Genomic DNA, 20,900 nt, shown 5'->3' with positions numbered 1-20,900 from the left:
CAGCAGAAAGAGATAGAGAACGAGAGAGAGCAGAGAGACTAGAGAGAAAATGCAGAGTTGTTACCTTTAATTTGTGATACTTAAGTTGTTCTGACTTGCTGATGCCTAGGAACACTTGGAGGGGAACTTGAGCCTGTGAAGCCTGAAGTTGTAGCTAGTGGGTGCAAAGAGTTGCACTGTCGCACTGTCATCCCGTCGCTCATCGGTTTGCTCGTGCGGGCACTAGTAACATCTCCAGTGTGAGATTTGCTACCGTTTTTGGCATCGAATATGCCACGAGTAGCTTGCCACGCTCTGGTGTGTAGGTGGGATACTCTTCGTAGCTTGCCGGGCTCTACGAGAGGGGCAGAAAAATCCAACCTGGTTCGGCCGCGTGCAAGACAAACACCCTACCCACTGTGCTATCGCTCCATGCAGAGTTAAATGCATTTTAGTGTTAAAAGCAATTTTTCCTGTAGAAGAGCTAAAGGCCTTGCCTAACATGCCGGTGAATCTGATTCAATCCCATGGACCATGTATGATTCCCTCTGGACCTTCAGGAGTGAACTCTGAGCACTGAGTCACAAGTTCTCCATGAATAACACTGGAAGTATCCTAGCCATTATCCCTCACCAACATATATTGAATTTGTGGGGAGAATAGCAGGAATGCAGCTCATAAGCTACTGTTTATACTTTGTGTTCATGATCCACAGTTTAATCCCTACACTGAATAGTCTCCTGAACATAGCTCTCGAGCACAAATCTAAGAGTAGTTCCTAGCACAACTAGTCTGATCCAAACCGATACTCCACCAAAATTAATGAAATGACATGAGTACTTGTAGTAGCACTGTTGCTCCATTGTTCATTAAATTGCTTGAGCGGGCACCAGTAACATCTCCATCGTGGAGACTTGTTACTGTTTTTGGCATATCGAATACGTCACATGTAGCTTGCCAGGCTCTGCCGTGTGGGCGGGATACTCTCCGTAGCTTACCAGGCTCTTCAAGAGGGACGGAGGAATCAAACCTGGGTTGGCCACGTGCAAGGCAAACGCCCTACCCTCTGTGCTAACACTCCATAATAAAAATTGTTTATATATAGTAAAATCTGGGAAACTGATTTAAAACAGAATTTTGTGATCAGTGGCATATTATAATACAGTTAGGCAATTCTTATGTTATAGGTCAACTCTTAGACTAGTTCTGTCATACAGCTCAGTATTTAAGATTAGCAGTTACACCAAAACTAAACATATCAACTTTCATCAGCACTTGTCAAAATTTATCCTCTGTTTCTACATTACAATGGCAGATTAAGTAAGCTACTTCAGAACCACTCCAAATTATAATAATGTGGATCACTGGAAATTTATAAATGTTTAGTTAAGAATTCAGAGTTAGAATGAGCTTTCAAATGTTGTGATTAATCAGAGATTTTCATGTGCTTAAACCAAAGTCTATTTTCCAAAAAGATTATTAATATTGATTCACTCTCAACTTAGAAAAGAGGGAATATTTATAAGACAATATTAAGTGGCGCTATCTGTAGAAATGTAAATTCAGTTTTTTTCCCAGAACACACTTGTGATTGAATATTAGTTCCAAAGTAGTTGAAAAATAAATATTGTAATTATCATATAAAAACATAAACGGTAAAAAAATTATCGTATTTTTTATCTGAGCTGAATGGTGTCTTTACCAAGTACACCATTTATCTATCTATCTATCAACTTTGCATCTTTGGTTTGAGAGATAGTACAGTTTTAGTGACTAACAAATATTAAATGAGGCTATGAGGTTGGGGATTTAATCCAGGAGAACTGGATGCTTTAAGAGAAGGAGTATGCACCATATTATTCATACTTTTTTCCTGAGTCATGCGAAGACACACGGAAAAAGCAGTTCTAGAGGTCATTCATGAAAATATGATTATTCTAATATCCTGCTCTTAGATTTATAAGTCTTATAGATGCTGAGAAATAAATCGTATTTAAACTTCCCAACCTATGATACTTTCTTATGGCAGCTCAAGCAGGCTATACTAAATTGAAGTATTAGAGAGAATAAAATTAAAACGCTTCTGTATCAGAAGATGTTATAAATATTTAAATATGAAAAGTCCTGACCCAGTGCCAGAGTGATAGCTGGGAGGGCTGAGAGTATGCAGAATAGGCGCTGCTTGCTGGAGACTCGGGTTTCTCGTACAGTTTTCCAGGAGCAGCGCTGGGGGTAATCCCTAAGCACAGTGACTGGAATAGTCTGTAAAGCATCGCCGGGCAGGCGTGCGCTCACACAGACCAAACCAAGCAACACGTGTTTCCATTTGTGTTTAAAGTAATGTAACAACCACACTGTAAAATTATTATTTTCACCATTAGAGTGCTGATAAAGCTGAAGTACAGACAATACAAGGGACATAATTGTGCAGCTGTATTCTGCCTAGTTGCTTCCTTCAGCAAATCTCTAGTAGCACCATAGCGTAGCACTGTTGTCCCATTGTTCATGGATTTGCTGGAGTGGGCGCCAGTAATGTCTTCATTGTGAGACTTGTTGTTACTGGTTTTGGCAGATCAAATACGTCCCAGGTAGCTTGCCAGGCTCTCAGAAAGGGCTGGAGGAATCGAACACGGGTCGGCCTCATGAAAGGCCAACCCCTACCTGCTGCGCTATTGCTCCAGTCCAGTTCATAAAACACATATAACTAATGTTATCATTAATTATTAGTGAAATGATTTCCAACATTTTACTGACCTTTACTCTGATATCAAATACAAGGAAGCACATTCATTTTTTTACGTGAATTTTATTCACTTTCATAATTCAGTATCCTTTACACTAATCAGTGGGGTGCCTAAAAGCGGACATGAACCATTTTCTTGACTTTGTGATTAATGGTAATTTTCTGGGCAAAGTTTCTTTTAAACTCCATGATTACTCTGTGTTCTAATCTATTTCTTTTAGCAATGTAAAGAAATTATTTTAATTTTTACAATGCTTAATATGTACAGCATTAAAAATTGTTGGAAAGAATTTATCATTTAGTTGTTTGCTTACTATATAACATGAATGTGCTGAATAAGTTGTAAACATGATGTTGCTTACAATTTCTTGCCAAATAGAAACTTGCGTTAATGATTATTCACATGTCAAGTATTTAATAATGTGCTTATGACAAAAAACTTAGAGAGATATAGAGCATTTTTAAAAATTTTCTTTATAAAGGGTGCTTTACTAATGTATTGAAATATAGTCTTTGCAATAAGAAAGAAACAGTCCTTTAACCAATGATAAGTATACCATGCAAAAATTCAGTAACTCAATTTAGATCAGGTCATATAAATCACCACATAGTATACATTAATGTGAGGCCAGATGAGCTCCCAAAATGAAAAAAATCAACAATACTGAAATATAGACTAATGGGCTGAGAAAATAATTGGGAGTTGCCTTTAAATGTTAGATATATTTCATTAAGTCTAAATATTTTAAATATGTTCAATTTCAATTTCTCTTGGACTTTTTTTTATGATGCTAAGAACATCAGGTATCTCTGTGACCTTATTTTAATTTGATTTAAGCATCAATTCAAAAGCTTCATAGGCACATTTTGAAGTTAAGTGTTTTATTTTTCTATTATTACCTCTGGGAATTATGGGTTATCATGGACATAAATTCCAATGAGAGCTCTGTTCATTTGCACAGTAACAGAAAAAAAAATGTCAATCCTAAAGACAAAGACTCGAGTAGTAAGGTTAGGATAACAGTGGATTGAGTATAATCATTGAGCTATTCTTTTCATGTACAATTCTCATCTATACTTATTTTTACATAATCACTGAACTCTAACTTTGGAAAGTTTAGCAAATAGATCTTTTATAGACACCATAAAAAGTAATAGTTTGATGAAATAAATTATGATAAATTATACTTATTCAAAAAAATGTGGGTTTTCTTTGTAAAATACAAAAAAAAGTCTAAATTTGTGGAAACTTTGACTAAATCCCTTGGTGATACAATTTACAATTCTGGCATTCTTATTTTTGTAACTACTAGGACCTCAAATACAATTAGCCTGAATCATAAATATGAACTCTATTCCTTTTTAAACTAGCTATATTGTGTAAATCTCAAAGTCATAGATTCTTCTCACAGCATCTCAGACTATTTTTCAAATGAATATCATCCCAAGGCCATAGGGAAGAAAAAAGTTATGAAATCCAAAATATCAGAACAAATGAAGTTAGAAAGATGAGATCATGTCTCCTAAATAGATGCTGTCCTCAAAGTTTTATCAGTAGGCCAATGAACACAAACTGTGTTATTCTAGTAATCTAAGGATATAAAATATTTAGAAATCATTTAGTACAAGAGTAAGCCATGAATGTCAAATTACTTATTTTTCCATATAATATTTTATTTATGAAAGGGGGAGGTAAAACACACATTACCATTTCTATAGAAAAACACATGAACTTATTTTCATTAGTTTTCTCTATTGCTGATTTCTCTTGCAAATGATATCTTTTCCTCTGGTAAAAAAGCGACTTAACATGAGTATTTATGAATCTTTCTGTATCCCAAAACCTGTGCATAGAACAAGACTATATAAATAAGGCCACATTTATTGATTGTTTCATTCATTTTAATTGAATCTACCCTCTAACCCACACACCCTTGTGGTACATTCCAGCAATTGACCAGTCCTCCTAGCCCTTGTTTATCCTGGCCTTGGATATTAGTCTTCTACTATATATTTTTATATACCACAAAGGAATGCAGTCATTCTATATCTGTCCCTTTCCTTCTGACTTATTTCACTCAACATGAATAGAATCCTATAAATGGATACTCTCCATGTCCATCCATTTATAGGCAAATTTTATGACTTCATTGTTCCTGACCTCTGAGTAGTACTCCGTTGTGTGGATGGACCAATTGCTTCTGTATCCATTCATCTGTCCTCGGGAACTCAGACTGTTTCCACAGTCTGGTCATTGTAGATAGTGCCTCAAAGATCATCGGAGTGCAGATGGTGTTTCTGCTGTGTGTTTTGGGTGCCCCAATGGTATATTCCCAGTAATGAAATTTCTGCATCAAACAGGAGCTCAATTTCTAGGGGTTTTTTTGTAAAGAATTAATTTTTTTATTGAATCACCTTTAGATAGAGTTACAAAGGTTTTATGTTTGAGTTTCAGTCATACAATGATCAAACAACCATCCAACCACCAGTGCACATTTTCCACCACCAATGTTCCCAATATTCTCCCCCATCCCAACACCCCCCCCCCACCTTTATGGTAGACAAATTCCCCCATACTCTATCTCCACTTTGGGGCATTATGGTGTGCAATACAGATACTGAGAGGCGATCACATCTGGTCCTTTATCTACTGTCAGCACACATCTCCCATCCCAAATTATCCCTACACCCATCATTGACTTAGTGATGCCTTCTCTATTTCAGCTGCCTTCTCAATTTCTAGTTTGTTGAGGATGTCCATTGTAAAAAATTACAAGACACGTGCGGGAGGGGGCGATGTGATGTTTGTCCAGTTGTTCTGTTGTTCAAGGGCTCTCGGGACAGTTCTCTATCACACGCGCTGCTCGCGTTCGGTGCTCTCAAGCCCCTGTGTATGTACCGGATCGGGATGGCTCCTCCTTGTGCTCTGCTTCTGTGTGTGCCACTGTGCTCTCTTCTGTCTGTCTATCTCTGTCTCTGTGGTCTCTCCTCTGGTCCCTCTAACCTTGCTCTGTCTCTGCTTCTGTGTCTTCTCTCTCGCTTCTGTCTTCTCTGTGTCTTCTCCCGACTTCTGTGTTTTCTCCTTGGTTCTGTCTTGCCTCTGTCCTCTCCTTGCTGTGTCTTCTTCTGTCTGTGTCCTGCTGCCTCTTCTTCTTTTTTTGACTCAAAGGCTTTATTACTGAAACACGAGACTCACGTAAACAGCTGCACTGAATGCACCCTGGAGTCGCCAAGGGAAACGGGACACGCGGTCCAGCACACTCCTCACTCCACTCCCGGTCCCAGCAGGGGGCAGTTCTAAGAGGGGGTCCCTCTGTCGGAGCATGGGGCAGTCTGGGCGGTCCTGGGACAAGCCAGGACCCAGTAGCACTGGGGGCACGCGGGCAGTCCGGCCACTCCTGCAGGACGGAGGCTTCCGGGCGGGCGGGGCAGTTAGGAAGAGGGGTGGTCCTCCCCGCGGATGCTGCGGTACTTCGCCATGTCTTCCGGAAACACGTTAGAGAGCTCCTGAACCAACAGGCTCTTGAGTTTCTTCATGCTGTCGATCTTGCCCTTGACCTGCTCGTTCTTGGCCAGTGCCTGCTCCAGGCACTCTTGGGTGAAGAGCTGGGGGTTCCGGCCCTGGTCGATGTACTCAAGCACTTCTAAAGGCACAGTGATGTCCTTGAGCTGCCGTCTGCATTTGTCAATGTCCTGTAGGCCAGTGACGATGGAATTCAGCTTCTGGTTGAGCCTCGCCTGGCTGCCGGGATGGAAGTCACTGGCGATGATGCCCAGCTGACGGACGTTCTCCACGAACTTCTCCAGGTGCTCCTCCAGGTGTTTCAAATTCTCTGCCATGGCCGTGCAGTTCAGTGCCCGCCGTGCTCTGTCTCTGCTGTCTTCTCCTCTGTCTCTGCTGTCTCCTCCTCTGTCTCTGCTGTCTCCTCCTCTGTCTCTGCTGTCTCCGTCTCTTCCTCCACAGTCTTGGTTTATATAGCAATCTGATAGGGTGGTGACACAAAGGTGGGTTGAACGTTAACAAATCAACAAAGAGGGGTGGGGCCATTTCTTGAGGAGATTAACAAAATCCCATCTAAGGAGATTAGTCCAGTTAAGTATGAAATCCGATCAAGGGTGGGGTCCAAATCAAAGGGTGTGTCAGGGTGTGTCCCACATTCCAGACCACAGTCCTCAGGCCAGGATAGTCTTCCTAATCCCAGCAGGATCCTAGTCTTGTCCTTACTTTTGGATCATGACAGCATTTGTCTATGACCATGTTATCAATTTATAGTTGAGCATTGTGGTGCTTTGGTCTGGCCCATTTCGATGCCAGAGTAGCTCACAGCTTGCCCTGGGTCTATCCTGTCCCTTTTTGGGACCCTGCTTTTGGGGTGCTAGGAACTAAGGGCAACTGAGTTGAGAAAGCAGATGCCCAGGAGTAAATATTGTTGGAGTCAATCGGATCCCAAGTTACAATGCATAATATTAACTGTCTTCCTGCATCATCCAGAAAGACCATTGCTCTAAGGTAAACTAAGTTCCCTGTGGCAAGGCTAAAAGGACAAACTAGATGTTATCCTACAGTTTTTAATGTTTTCCACAAAGACTGGACCTGTCGGCATTTCCACCAACAATAAAGGAGAGTCCCTTTCTCCTTGCATCCAGGTCAGCACTACTGGCTGCTCTTGTTCTTTTGGATTTGTGCCAGTCTCTGTAGTGTGAGATGATATCTCATTATTAGTTGGGTCTGCATCTCCTTGATGATTAGTGATGAAGAACTTTTTTTTCTTGTGCCTCAAATTTCTTCTTTGAGGATATTTTGTTTCATTTCTTCTCCGCATTTTCTGATGGGGTTGAAATCTTTTTTCTTGTAAAGTTCTACCAGTGCCTTATATATCTTTGATATTGACTTCTTATCAGAAGGGCATCGAATGAACCTTAAGGGTCACATTTGTTTCTTGCTTTTCAGGATGTCTCTGTATCGCTGTCATCCCATTGTGCATTGACTTACTCAAGTGGTAACCAGTAACGTTTCCATTTGTCCCAGCCCCCAGATTTTAGCCTCCTACTCATTTTTCCCAATGATTGGAGGCTCTTTTCAGAGTTAGCGGATGAGAACTTTATTGTTATGGTACTTGGCGTATTGAATATGCCATGGGGAGCTTCCCTGGCTTCTTCTGTGCAGGCAGTATACTCTCCGTAGCTTGCTGGGCTCTCCCAGAGGCAAATATACATATTTTCCGCTATGATTTGTTGCATGAGCGCTCATGTGTGAGGCTCAGCCTGAGCATGTGGAAGCAAAAATTAAATTCTTCAAAATTTGAACCAGTGGTCAAGAAGAATTATATAGTCACTGCAGGAGGATGTCTCTTTTTGAGACATGTTGAGCTATTGTTCGGTTATGATATTTTTTGTTATAGTAAAATATGACATTTAGTTTAGAAGTTTACTTTTTAGTTACCGGAGTCATTTGATAACTGTATACATAATTACTTGTAACCCCTTCACAAGGGTGCCTGCCAGTCACGGAGTAAAATAGGAATAATGACTTACGGTCTACAAGAGTGACTTGGTTAATGATCAATACTTGATTCCTTTGTGCAATCACATGTTTCGTTTTTTTTTTTTTATATATATATCAATGCTTGCTTCACTGTGCTACATAAATTTACTGGGTGCCAGGACAAGGGCCTAGTGAGTTAAACTAATTTTTTTTTGCTTATGAAAATCACAGGTATGGCAGGATGTGTTTTTTCCCTAATCAAAATCCTGTGCTTCTGCTGAGAGGCTGCTGTTCTTGCCTAGCAGGGCAGCCCGCCAGCTGGTGTGAATATACTCCTCTAAATTTTATTTGATGTCACCATGTCTCCTTTGATCTGACCCAAAAACCTTGGAGCTCATATGAGATTTGATGGTGGACCCCAGCACAACAGGTCCCCGGGACAGCTGCAGAGATTCTTCGAAGGCCCACTTTGCCTGTGCTTTGTTTAAACCTTGGCCCTGTTGCTCAGGGTGTCAGCTGAACTGATGCCCCCAAATCTCTTAGATTTGGCTCTCAGGAGTTTTCTGTTCCTCAGCGGGGAGTCACCGACAATCTTCTCTCTGGGCCTCTGAGTCACTCTTCAGGACTGCGTGGACGGCTGGACACAGCGTTACTGCCCTGAGCAGGCCCGGCCATGTCGAGATGGACCTCAGGGGCCATTTAAAACATCTCAGCACAAGCACATTAATCTCAGGATCAGTGAGGTTTTTGTTTTCTTATTTGTTTTTATGTTGGGAGGCGGCACATCAAGCAGTGCTCAGGGATGTTCCTAGTGGGGTACCGGGGATCATATGGGGTGTTGGGGATGGAGCCCAGGTTTCCACTTTATACAAAACAAGTGCCCTTCCCACTGAGCTGTCACTAGGATCCAAAGACCAGATCTTTGACACCATTAACATGTACTAACTTTCTATAGAAGGAAAACTCACAGTATTCCTTCGGGATATATGGCTATAGAAATAAACAATTAAGATGCACTCACTCTCTCAAAATGTATATTAAGTTACTCCAACATCAGACATTAGTAAAAGATATATAGAGAGAGAGAGAAAGAGAGAGATCTGTATCTGTGTGTATATATTTATACAATAAATAAATGTTTATACATACATGTATCAATGAATACAACTGCTGTTATAGTGTGAGTATATTATGTGTATATGTAACATGAATATATGAATTATACATATATGCATATATATGTATCAGCGTATGCAACTGAGAAAATTACACTAATTTGGACTTGTATTTTGGTTTTGGAAAACATAAGTTGTCAAATATAAAATATCAGAAAATAGGGGCTGGAGCGATAGCACAGCGGAGAGGGCGTTTGCCTTGCACACGGCCGACCCGGGTTCGATTCCCGGAATCCCATATGGTTCCCCTGAGCACCGCCAGTGGTAATTCCTGAGTGCAGAGCCAGGAGTGACCCCTGTGCATCGTCGGGTGTGACCCAAAAAGAAAAAAAAATAGATTTTGCTTTTCTTTCTTACATTTTTTTATTTATTCATTTTATTTCTTTTGCTTTATAAGTTTTCTTTGTGGAGAAGATACTTTGGCTTGGACCTAAAGAACAGAGGTTTGCAATCAAGGAATTATCAGAGAGATCAACCTAATAGAAACCATAGTGCAAAGGGCCTAAACCTCAGTAAGAACATGCAATTATGAAAAGAAGTAAGGGTGGGTGGGAAAAAGAATATATCAACAATAGCATTAGATTTAAAGATTTTAACAAAATTTTAAGTAGAGACTTCTAAAGAACTTTAAATCAATGAGTGAAATGGTTGATTTGCATGAGACAGATGAGTCTCTCATTATATCTGGTGGTACAAGAAATGACAGGGTTACTGTTTAAGTCATCTAAATAAACATAGCAGGGATCAGATAATTGTATATATAAGAAATTGATGTTTCTATGTTTCTCATTGATAAATAAATTTAGAATTTAATATTTTGTTATCAAAGTATGTAATCATTTATTAATACTATATGTTTGAAATGAAAAATAAGCCTTGTAAATGACAAATGGGCTACAGAAAATTTAGTAACAGCCAGAAAATAAATATAAAATGATTGAGAAAGAAATGAGTCAGGGGTATAGAAAGAATATACAGGTCATTGGAGCTTTTCCACAGAGGTTAGAGCAGACATGAATTAGAAGAATAAAAGCAGATTGTGACTGAGCTAAGAAGTTCGGATACAGTTTAGAAGAAATGGGAAAATAGATAATGCATGTTTTAAGAATTTAAAAATAACAGAACATATTGGGCATTTCACAATTATTTATATATATATTTAAAAACCATATAAACATGCATTTTTTAATTTGTAATATGAATGTTTAAAATAGGTTTTTACAAATTAATGTACTAAACCATATGTCTGTGAACTGTGTTTTATTTTCTTTAGGTAGGTATTGTGGATTTACTAAATACAAAATATGCTTTAGAAATAATATGCTACTTTACTAGTTCTGAACTACAACAGTGGCCTTCTTTTTTATTTAATTTTTAAAATGCTTTTTAGCAAGCATTTAATCCATTTTTTATTCCTTTTGCTTTCTTCTGTTTTTTTTTTTTCTAAGGTTCCTCTCATTATATGTTCAGTTACAAGTTTCAAACCTTTCTTACTCTCCAATACTGGCCTGCCTTTATAGAATTAATCCTTCCTGAATGTTGCCTGTGGTACACACAATAAAAGCACTCAAAACATTAGAAACGCTAATTACTAGTGCTTGTACATATGTTAGCCTGGTGATAAAAGTGGCTTCAGAGGTGAGGTTATATTAAAAAACATGACATCTGTGTATTATATGCATTGTCTTATCTGAATTGTAGCACAGTTGAACTGTCCTTCCGTTGTTCATTGATTTGCACAAGCGGGGCACCAGTAACGTCCCCATTGTGAGACTTTTTATTACTATTTTTGGCATATCGAAAACGCCTTGGGTAGTTTGTCAGGCTTTCCCGTGTGGGCGGGATACTCTCGGTAGCTTTCCGGGCTCTCCAAGAGTGTCAGAGGAATCGAACCTGGGTCGGCTGCGTGCAAGGCAAACACCCTACCCGCTGTGCTATCGCTCCCGTCCCTTATCTGAACTAAACCAATATATTTCTGCATTATAATGTACTGACAAGATAAACAGAAGTACGATTTGTGGAAACCAACTGAGATGCAAAGGTTGAAGTATGCTATGATATTAGTTGTCAAGGTGACAAATGGGTCACAAGGAAAAGAATGCTGGTAATCTAGAAACTGCAAAGTCAAAGAAAATATTCTCCTTAGTGAACTTTAGGAGATATGCAGAACTCTTATACCTTGATTTTGTACCAGTAAAGACTATTTTAGAAATCTGACCTTTGGAACTTTAAGATAATAAAAAAAAAAAAACTTTGTTAAGCTTCTAAGTTTGTAGTATTTCTTTATAATGCAATATATTTTCTAAATCAAAATATTATGTAGTTTCACAGTACATATTTTGGACTATCTTAATTTTTTTTTCTATCACAGTAAATAATAGAGTTTTTCTTCTTAAGGGTTAACAGTTTTGTTTTTGTTCTTGGGACAAACCCAGTGATGTTGAGGGCTTACTCCTTGCTCTGATGTCAGGGATCACTCCTGTTGTATTTGGGAGATCATCTGTGCTGTCAGGGATCAGACCAAGGTAAGCCAAGTGCAAGGCAAATGTCTTACTGTTATTCAGCATACATATTTGCAATTTGCATAGATTGCTAATAAATTGAACATTTATTTTATTTTTATTTTTGTGGGTGAAGAGTGATTGGGGTCTCACCCAGATATGTTCAGTGTTGACTCCTGGCTCTGTGCTCAAGGGCAAATTAAATTTTAATCATTGTATAATAACTCTTGTTTTTACTGTTTTACTATATTAAAAAGTGACATTGCAGTTATATTTATGTAATCAATTTATCAATATTTAGGATGTACTTTTCTGTTTCAGTATGTATTGTAATTTTATGTGAACTGTTTTTAGTTCATCTTGATATGAGAATTATAATTTATTACTTTCATTTTGACAATCAAATTTCATGTTACATTTCTAAAAATGTAAGTGTAATTTAAAAAGAAAGGATTAGTTAATACTTTATTTACTTTGAACATACTTTAAAATGTCACTATGAGCTAAACTATTTTTTCCCTAGATTCTCTCCATTTAAGTTAATGCAATTTCATTCAATATTCATGTTCCAAAAATGCCTATATAAAAATAATTGTTTTTTATTTTAAGTTAGGCCATAAAATAAAACGTACTTAACTCATTTTGACTTTCCTGACAAAGAAACACTTTGCTTACTCTAGAGCATGTCATGCACAAGCAAATTTACAATGGTGATAAAACAAACCTGTATACATTAATTAGTGAACAACTGAAGTCTAAGTGTGAAGTTGTTTGTTTATAAAACACTAAATGTATTTGTAGCGTGTTTCAGTGTATCAAGGGAGATCTCATTCTATTGAGATTATATAGATGTGTTGATATCGTAAAAGAATAGTAGCATAGGAAATAGAAAAACCCAAAGTGCCTGAGATTAAAAAAAAATATAAAATCTCAATTTGCACACGATACAAATTCAACATCTTTACTAGTAACATGTATTCAGGATTCAGGAGAAAGCCCTAAGAGTTAAATTGGAAATTCTCATGCCCATAGCGTTAGGACTCTAGTTGGTATTAGCATAAAATCAGCAGGACATGACATCTATCTGGATGAAAGGAACAGTACTCGCTGTGCAGACTTAGCAAATTGCTAAGATGAGTTCTACCCAAACAGAGTGTCTTTGTGAAACAAGTATGAGATGATTTGGTAGTATTCAACATGTTAAATGCACTCCCTTTTTTCATGTGAAAATTGGCACAGTATATGAAGGACACAGAGTTAAGAACAAAGACAAAAATTTCTTACCCATGCAAATGACACATTTCTGAGGGTTTTTTTTTGTTGTTGTTGTTCTGTTTTTTGGTAAGGTATCTGGCTCACAGAAATTGCAAAAAGAATTGTTAGAACCTGAGGACTGCAATGCCCTAGATATTTTTTAAAACCTGACGTTGAATAACCTGTAGAATTAGGAATTACCCTGTTACTGACCTCTCACTTAGATATTCGGGAAATGTAGACATTTCCAGTATTTCTATGACATTCAGTCAGCAAAGAACTGGGTGCTGAGTCCAGCTGCCCATGCAGGTCAGAACACAATTCAAAGGTCAGGCCCAGGGCTAAGAGGGCTTCCCAAGGACGGCAGGCTATTTACTGGAGCTTCCCATAGCTGCCAATTGTAAACCTTAGACTCTTTCAAAGGTTGTATTGCAGTCACAGCTCTGACTAAGTATGGGTCTCTTTACTGCATATCAGAGATATAAAGTATATCAGAAGCCTGTGCTTTTGGAAATGCTGATAAAGCTGAGTCCAGAATAGCTTGAGGATGTAGCTATTCTCAGCTTTGTGTTCTAATAGTGAGAAAGGTAACATAGTGTGTTCATACATGTCCTGTATCTCTTAGTACACACAAAATATTTCCTTAAATTATAAATTATAGGGACTGGAGCAATAGCACAGCGAGTAGGGCGTTTGCTTTGCACGCGGCCAACCTGGATTCCTTTCCTCTGTCCCTCTCAGAGAGCCCAGGCAAGCTACCGAGGGATCCCGTCCTCACAGCAGAGCCTGGCAAGCTACCCGTGGCGTATTCGATATGCCAAAAATAGTAACAACAAGTCTCACAATGCAGACATTACTGGTGCCCACTTGAACAAATCAATGAACAATGGGATGACAGTGCTACAGTGCTATAAATTATACATACATATATATTAATGTATATGTATATATACATACACACAGAACATATTTTGGAGGCAGAGGGAAAAATCAAATATAAAATATCTCATGTGTGTTCTAGAAAATTGGCTTTGAGCAAATACTTAGCACCAACAACAAATTAATTATAAACATTATTAGCTATTGCTATCAACTATAATTTCTTGTCCTGATAATTTATGGAGAACAGTGGAATAAGGTTGTAAATATGTCAGTATTAGACAAAAGTCTATGCTACATGAGAGGAAATTGGACACTTTGTTTTAGGGTGTGGTATTCAAATGCTGTCACACTAAACTCTGTCATTAATGGTATTGAAAATTGCAGTGCTTCAAATAAAAAAAAAATATATATATATATATATAAAATTTTAAAAAGTGCTTCTAGAAGAAGTAAACCAGTCTGCTAAAGAAAGCGTATTATAACTGAGTTTTACATTATCCTCTGCTTTGGGTTGGGCTAAATTCTTTGTTGAACTTTGATGTCCTAATCCTGACTCTGGTTCCAAGGTTCATTGTCTATCCTTGCAGAGTAAGAGCATAAATCAGAAGTCAGTGAAACACATAGTTTTATTTTTGAAACCCATAAAGTAAAAGAATGTAAATGCAAAACCAAGTTGGGATAGGGGTGTTTCTATAGTACAGGGTACAAGATCGAACTTCCAACTTTGTTTGCAAACTTTATTTTCTAGTTTTCCAAGGCTGCTCTCAAGTTGTCTAATCCAAGGGCTTTCACTGCAGATCGAGTTCCTTTCAAGGCACATCGAAGAAATGGACTTTGAGTTCTGTTTCAGTTCTTTCCATTGTTGGTCTGGCTTTTATAATGTTTACAAACATTAGAAAACTTGTTTTGTCTTTTAAATGCTTTATTGAAATGTTTTACAAATGCTGTATTTTATTATAGTGTTGATGTTTATCCTTTTGCTTATAGAGTCACTACAACCAACCACCAGTGAAGTGGCAATGAGCCTCTGGCATGATTCATCCCTTCCTTCTTGTCAGGGTCTTTAGTTCCTGGGTTGGTCTAATGAGTGGGCCAGGTCAAAGCTAGGCTGACCTTATTCAAGGAAAGCACCCTGTCCACTCTCCTATGGTTCCAGTCCCTATTCTGCTTTCAAAAAGTATGATTAGCTCATTTGAGACCCAGATAAGACTGATATGGAAAGACCTAGTCATATGAAAGTGATAAGACAAACAAGCAATAGTTGCTATTGCACATGATTTCATGGTTTTACATTTTTTGTGGGTTGTTGTTCTTGAGAGTGGGCACCCAGCTCAGCACCTACTCCTGGCTCTGTGCTCTGAAATCAATCCAAGCAGTGCTTGGGGGATGAAACGTGGTCCTGGTATTATAGCCATTGTCCTGTCTTTCTGCCCCACATTCAGATCTTATCTAGCACTGTAGCGCTGTCATCCCATTGTTCATAGATTTGCTCAAGCAGGCACCAGTAACGTCTTCATTGTGAGGCTTGTTATTACTGTTCTGGCATATCGTATACACCACGTGGAGCTTGCCAGGCTCTGATGTGCAGGCGGGATACTGTTGGTAGCTTGCCGGGCTCTCTGAGAGGGAAAGAATCGAGCCTGAGTCGGATAAGGCAAAATGCCCTATCCGCTGTGCTGTCGCTCCAGTCCTTTTACAACCTTAATTAAATAAAAGACATTCTTTTCTGGACATGGGTTTAAGCCACACCTGATCATGATCAGGATCACTCCTGTCAGTGTTATGGGGGACGGGATGTGGTACTGGAAATCAAAAAGTATTGTCAGCATGGTAGTACGTAGTGCATGGTAATTGTAGCATTTTCCACACCCTTGTCTGTACGGGGAATTAAGTCTAATTTGGTGGCAAATGATGATACACATTGAATTGTTTGATCTTAACCGGTGCTAACTAAAGAGACGAGAAAGGTTTCCCGACGTTAATTATGTACATTTTCTTTAGATTTGCATGTTTTAGTATCAGTGAGGCGGAATAGTTTTATCCTACCCGTCTGTAAACTACCTATAGTGCCCACGTTGGAAGATGTCGGGGTATAGCCTTTGTCTTTCTAACCCATTCCTGAGACCTCTTTATAAAATGTTGTTCTTTTATCAGTTTTATTTGCTGTGCCCCAGTTTGACATATGCCCTTTCATTTGGGCTACTTTTTGAGAGATGAACATTTTCCATTTTTATGTAATCGCAAATCTCAAATCTCAATCTTTTTCTTTATTCAAACATCTTTTTCCTTGGCGTCAAGTTCCTTATACACATTGTAGCTCTCATTTGGGGGATGGGGGAGCAAACCCTGACAGTGCTCAGGGCTTACTCGTAGCTGTGTGCTCTAGGATCACTACTAACACACTTGGGGGACCATATATGGTGCTGGAAATCAATCTAGGGTTGGCTGCATGCATAACATATGTGTTAAACCCTGAACTATTTCTCTGGCCCTGGACCTCCCTTAAATATTAAAAAAAATAATTTGGGGGGTGGGGCTTGCAGATAGATAGCAGAGCAGGTAGGGTGTTTGCCTTGTGCATGACCAAGTCAGGTTCAATCTTCAGCATCTCATATGTTCCCTGAGTACCGCCAAGAGTGATTCCTGAGTGCAGAGCCCGGCAGGAGAAATTCTAAAATGAATTTTCTAGGCCTTTTCTTGTCTTTGCTAAAGTTGTATTCATTCCTTTTCCTAATAGTTTCTTACATATTTAAGCTGTGCTTACTTTCAAAAATCTCTCTCTAAATTAATTACTCCTTCCTGCCACATTCCCAGTGAAGTCAGTGGGCCCTCTCAGGTGGCTTATGTGAGGCAGAGAGGAGAGACGGGGTCACTTTCTCCCAATGTGCCTCTGCAGCCCAGGACTGGCTGGGAAGGCAGGACTGGGAAAGTCTGAGGCTGAACCCCTGTGTGGCCTGGGCCAGAGCCCTGCCAACACCATCAGGTGGCCACCAAACCATACCTGACACCCATTTGGACTTCTCAGCATGGGAATGAATTCCCAGTATCCTATCCGTCAGGGAGCTGTGGACTCAGGCTGAAGCAAGGATTTGATCTTTGTAGGAAAGAAAAGTCAGGCCTAGCCTTACCTAGGGTTTCCAGTCTTTGTCCTATCTCACAGAAAGGAATTTCCACAGACAACAGTAAAGTATCACTTGTATCATATTGTCATCCTGTTGATCTTCAATTTGCTCAAGCGAGCACCAGTAACGTCTCCATTCATCCCTGTGGCATGCTAGTGTAGCCCAATGGTATCTGCTCGATCCAGGAACACGAAGAACCTCAAACCATTCATTCAGGGTTTTGATGAAGAAGTTCTGACCATCTCGTAGGTGGGCAGCCACACAGTTTTTTGATGTCCAGTGGAATCCAGTCAGTAACAGCTCTAGTCCAGCCATCGTCTCTAAATCGCATTATGTGTCCGGCCCATCTAATTTTCGATACCTTGGTAAATGAGACAGCGTCCCTGATCCTTGATCATTGACAACAGAGGTCAGAACTCCGGATTCCTTCTCTCACTCCAATGAAATATGATACTCCAAGCATAGCTCTTTTGATTCCTCTTTGGGATACCCCCAGTAAATTAAAAACATATTTATTTGGAGCTTTTTAGGAAGGGGAAGGAGGGAGAGGAAAGGGAGAGTAATACACTCAAGGGACAACGCGAGATTCTCCAGAGGTGGAGAGACCCTCAGTATACATCTCAGGATGGGAGATGTGGGTGACACATGTGCTCAGGCACCACATGTGCTCGGCCCCGTGGGCTCAAGCAGCACATGGACTCAGGCAGCATCTTCACGCCCTTCCTTTGTTCAAGGTGACTTTTACAGGGTTTCTCCAACCTGCCTTCATGAGGGTTTTTTTAGCCAGGTAAGAGTCCATTGCTAGGGTGGCTGCCAAGTGGGTAGAATTGGGGATGGTCAATGATTCTCCTTGGAATTCCTTTCTTGGCCTTTGCTACTGTTGGAGCTTCTCTCCTACTGGGATCCAGCCTTCTTTGGGTTTGTTGGCACCTGGTGATGGTCTTGTTAGATCTCTGAGCTCACAAGATTGGTTCTTTTGCAGCCTGGCGGCTTTCAATTTTATGTCTTCCCAGGAATTCCATTGCCATGGGTTCCTTCTCTGTCTACCTGCCTGCATCGATATTAACTCACATTTTCCCTACTTAGTGTCATCATAGTGCTTCTTTCTCCCCCTGCAGATAATGTTCTATAGCGCTTCCTTTCACTTTATTCTCTGCCTACTTGATCAGCTGATCCATGATACCTTCATGAAAAATAATGGTAAAGAAAGAAATCTTTCTAGATCCCTAATTAAGATCAAGTTCCCAGGTTTATTAATAATCTGCACTGCTCCTCTATAACATCGTTTCAGATCATGCAGCTATATAATCATTGTTGATTTGAATAACTGAATATTCTGTCACTGTCATCAGTTCTCAGAGGACAGGGCAGTTGTCAGTTTCCACCCATCCTTGTTTCACAGGAAACCCCAAAGAAAGCTAACTGTACAGTAGACATATAATAAATTTGTGGTGAATAAGTCAGTGAAGCCTGATCATCCATTGCTACTAAAAATATGTTCATGAATCTCTGTCCTAGATTTTATAATTAAATGATGCAATCTCCATAGATGCTTCATAGTTTGCTCAACTTTAAAATTATAAAATATCATATCTTGTAATTAAAAGTAAATAAAAACACATGAAATGATATCCCATTAAAGAGTGTTATAGCTATACTTTAACATTCTGGCATATATATTTACCTCACATGTGATATGCATTATTCACAGTGAATTAAAGGGAAAAAAAGACATTTGACCAAAATATTTCTCACTCTAAATCAAAGCAATCACCTCTGTCACTCAACATTGAATTCACACTCGCCTTTGCCAAGTTATGTTTTATTTTGTCATGTAAGTATTTTGATCACATTTAATCCTTTCTGGAACAAGTCAAGACATGCATAAATACATATAAAAATACTTTTGGAAAAAAAGTGGGTAGGGCGTTTTGGCAATTGCAAATCTATACTAAATATTTTTAAATATATAGAGGTTAAGGCAGTGGTTTACTTACTATGCACTAAAAAATATTTCATCTTATAAATCATCACAACCTTGTCAGGACATTTGAACATTTTTGCTTTCAATATAGCTATGAAAATCTTCAGAGGATTGCTGCTGTGTGCTTGCACAGGGTTATAATAATCTAAAAATAATATTTACATATGTTTCTATAGACATCATAAGATTCAGCAGGGTGTATTAAAGTTAGGATCAATATTTGTATTCACAACTCTAAAATAGTATTATCTATCTCCTTATCTGAATATTTAATTTAAAACTTAACCAAAACTTACTTTTGTTTGAAACCATAATATTTTAATATGCTAGGGTCAATAGTTGTAGATCTTTTAGGCTTTCCACTTATGTCTCCTATTTACAGAGGTTCATAATTTAAATGGAAAATTTGCTCTTGGATGAAATGTGACGTAGATGTTATGGGTACTATCACATTAACATGCTTATCACTTGCTTCTCCTCTCTACTTCATCTAAATATAGAGAATTTGAAAGGATAAGATGCTAAGGATAAAGTAAGGGGACAATTACAGTGCTATCTCCAATCTTTATTATATTCAGGGTTTCAGATTCATTTCTTTCAAGTTATTCTTTGCCTTACAATGACGTATACCTTATTCACCTCACCTTTAATATAGAATGGGGAATGTTTTTGGTTTATGGAGTACACTTTATATTTTATTTCCAGGAATGTATAGGAATATCACTGTGTATATTTAATTTAAATAACAAAATGTAGATACTATTGCAGACATATTTAAGACTCACAGCACTTTGAACTCCTAATATAAAATAAGAAATATCAGTCAAATAACATTTACAATTGCAACTTCCTCTAATATAACATCATTATGTAAGGAATATATAATGGAGATACATACATTTGTTATAGAAAATAAATTATTGTAGAAAGATACAGGATTGATATCAGTTGTCACAATGTATTTCTCAGTTTCATTTTAACATCCTGTTATTAAGCACATAATTAATAACAGAAAATGTGCTCAAATCAAGACATACGAAACAGATATTCCATAAATAAGTACATGCAACCCCACCCAAAGTGCGGTTTATAATCTGTTTTAATACTAGCAAAAATGTAAATGGTGAATAGTGCTCTTATCTGCAAATGAATGGAGGTTCCACAGAAGGGGGGATCTTGAGCAAATCACTAACAGAATGGAAACTGATCAGGAGCAGTATGTTAAAAATTGTCTATAAAATTATGGTTATTTCAAAGAGCACAATATTAGACTTTAGAGTGGGGACTATAAGACCCAGAGGTCAAATTTAAGTTTTTAATACATTTCTAAGGATTTTTATGTTATTTATGAATTAGCACAGGTGCCATTCAAAAATATAATGCCATGGAAACTAAAGATCCAATTTCCCATTCCCCATGAAAAAGTTGCTTCTATTAGAATTCTAAATTGAAACTTAGAGCAGAAGTTAAGGAAAGGAATTTTAAAATTCTTCTTTTTTTAAAAAAAATGAAAACCCGTGACTTACAAAGCTATTGCATTGAATTTTAAGCATACTGTGTGGTTTTTGGTTGTTTGGATTTTTCTTTTTCTTTTGTTTATTTTTTTAATAAGACATTATTTACAAAATTTACAAAGTTAGTCAAAGTTGGGGCTGGAGCTATAGCACAGTGGTTGGGCTTTCGTCTTTCATTCGGCCAATCAGAGTTCGATTCCTCCGCCCCTCTCGGAGAGCCCGGCAAGCTACTGATAGTATGGAGCCCACACGGCAGAGCCT

General features: G+C 38.5%; 2 protein-coding genes across 7 annotated transcripts in view; one reads left to right on the top strand and one right to left on the bottom strand.

The window, feature by feature from the left end:
• Positions 1 to 20,900, top strand: part of CDH12 (cadherin 12) — a 1,011,811-nt gene that overhangs the window by 221,219 nt on the left and 769,692 nt on the right. The window lies entirely within an intron of this gene.
• LOC101551205 (mediator of RNA polymerase II transcription subunit 10) lies at positions 6,155 to 6,562 on the bottom strand. Its single transcript, XM_012932053.2, has one exon. The coding sequence runs from the start codon at positions 6,560 to 6,562 to the stop codon at positions 6,155 to 6,157; it is 408 nt and encodes a 135-aa protein (XP_012787507.1).

This window comes from Sorex araneus, chromosome 1 (genome assembly GCF_027595985.1).
Source record: "Sorex araneus isolate mSorAra2 chromosome 1, mSorAra2.pri, whole genome shotgun sequence".
NCBI lineage: Eukaryota > Metazoa > Chordata > Mammalia > Eulipotyphla > Soricidae > Sorex > Sorex araneus.
Note: the sequence above shows the minus strand (reverse complement) of the source record. Positions and strands in the feature narration are given on the sequence as shown.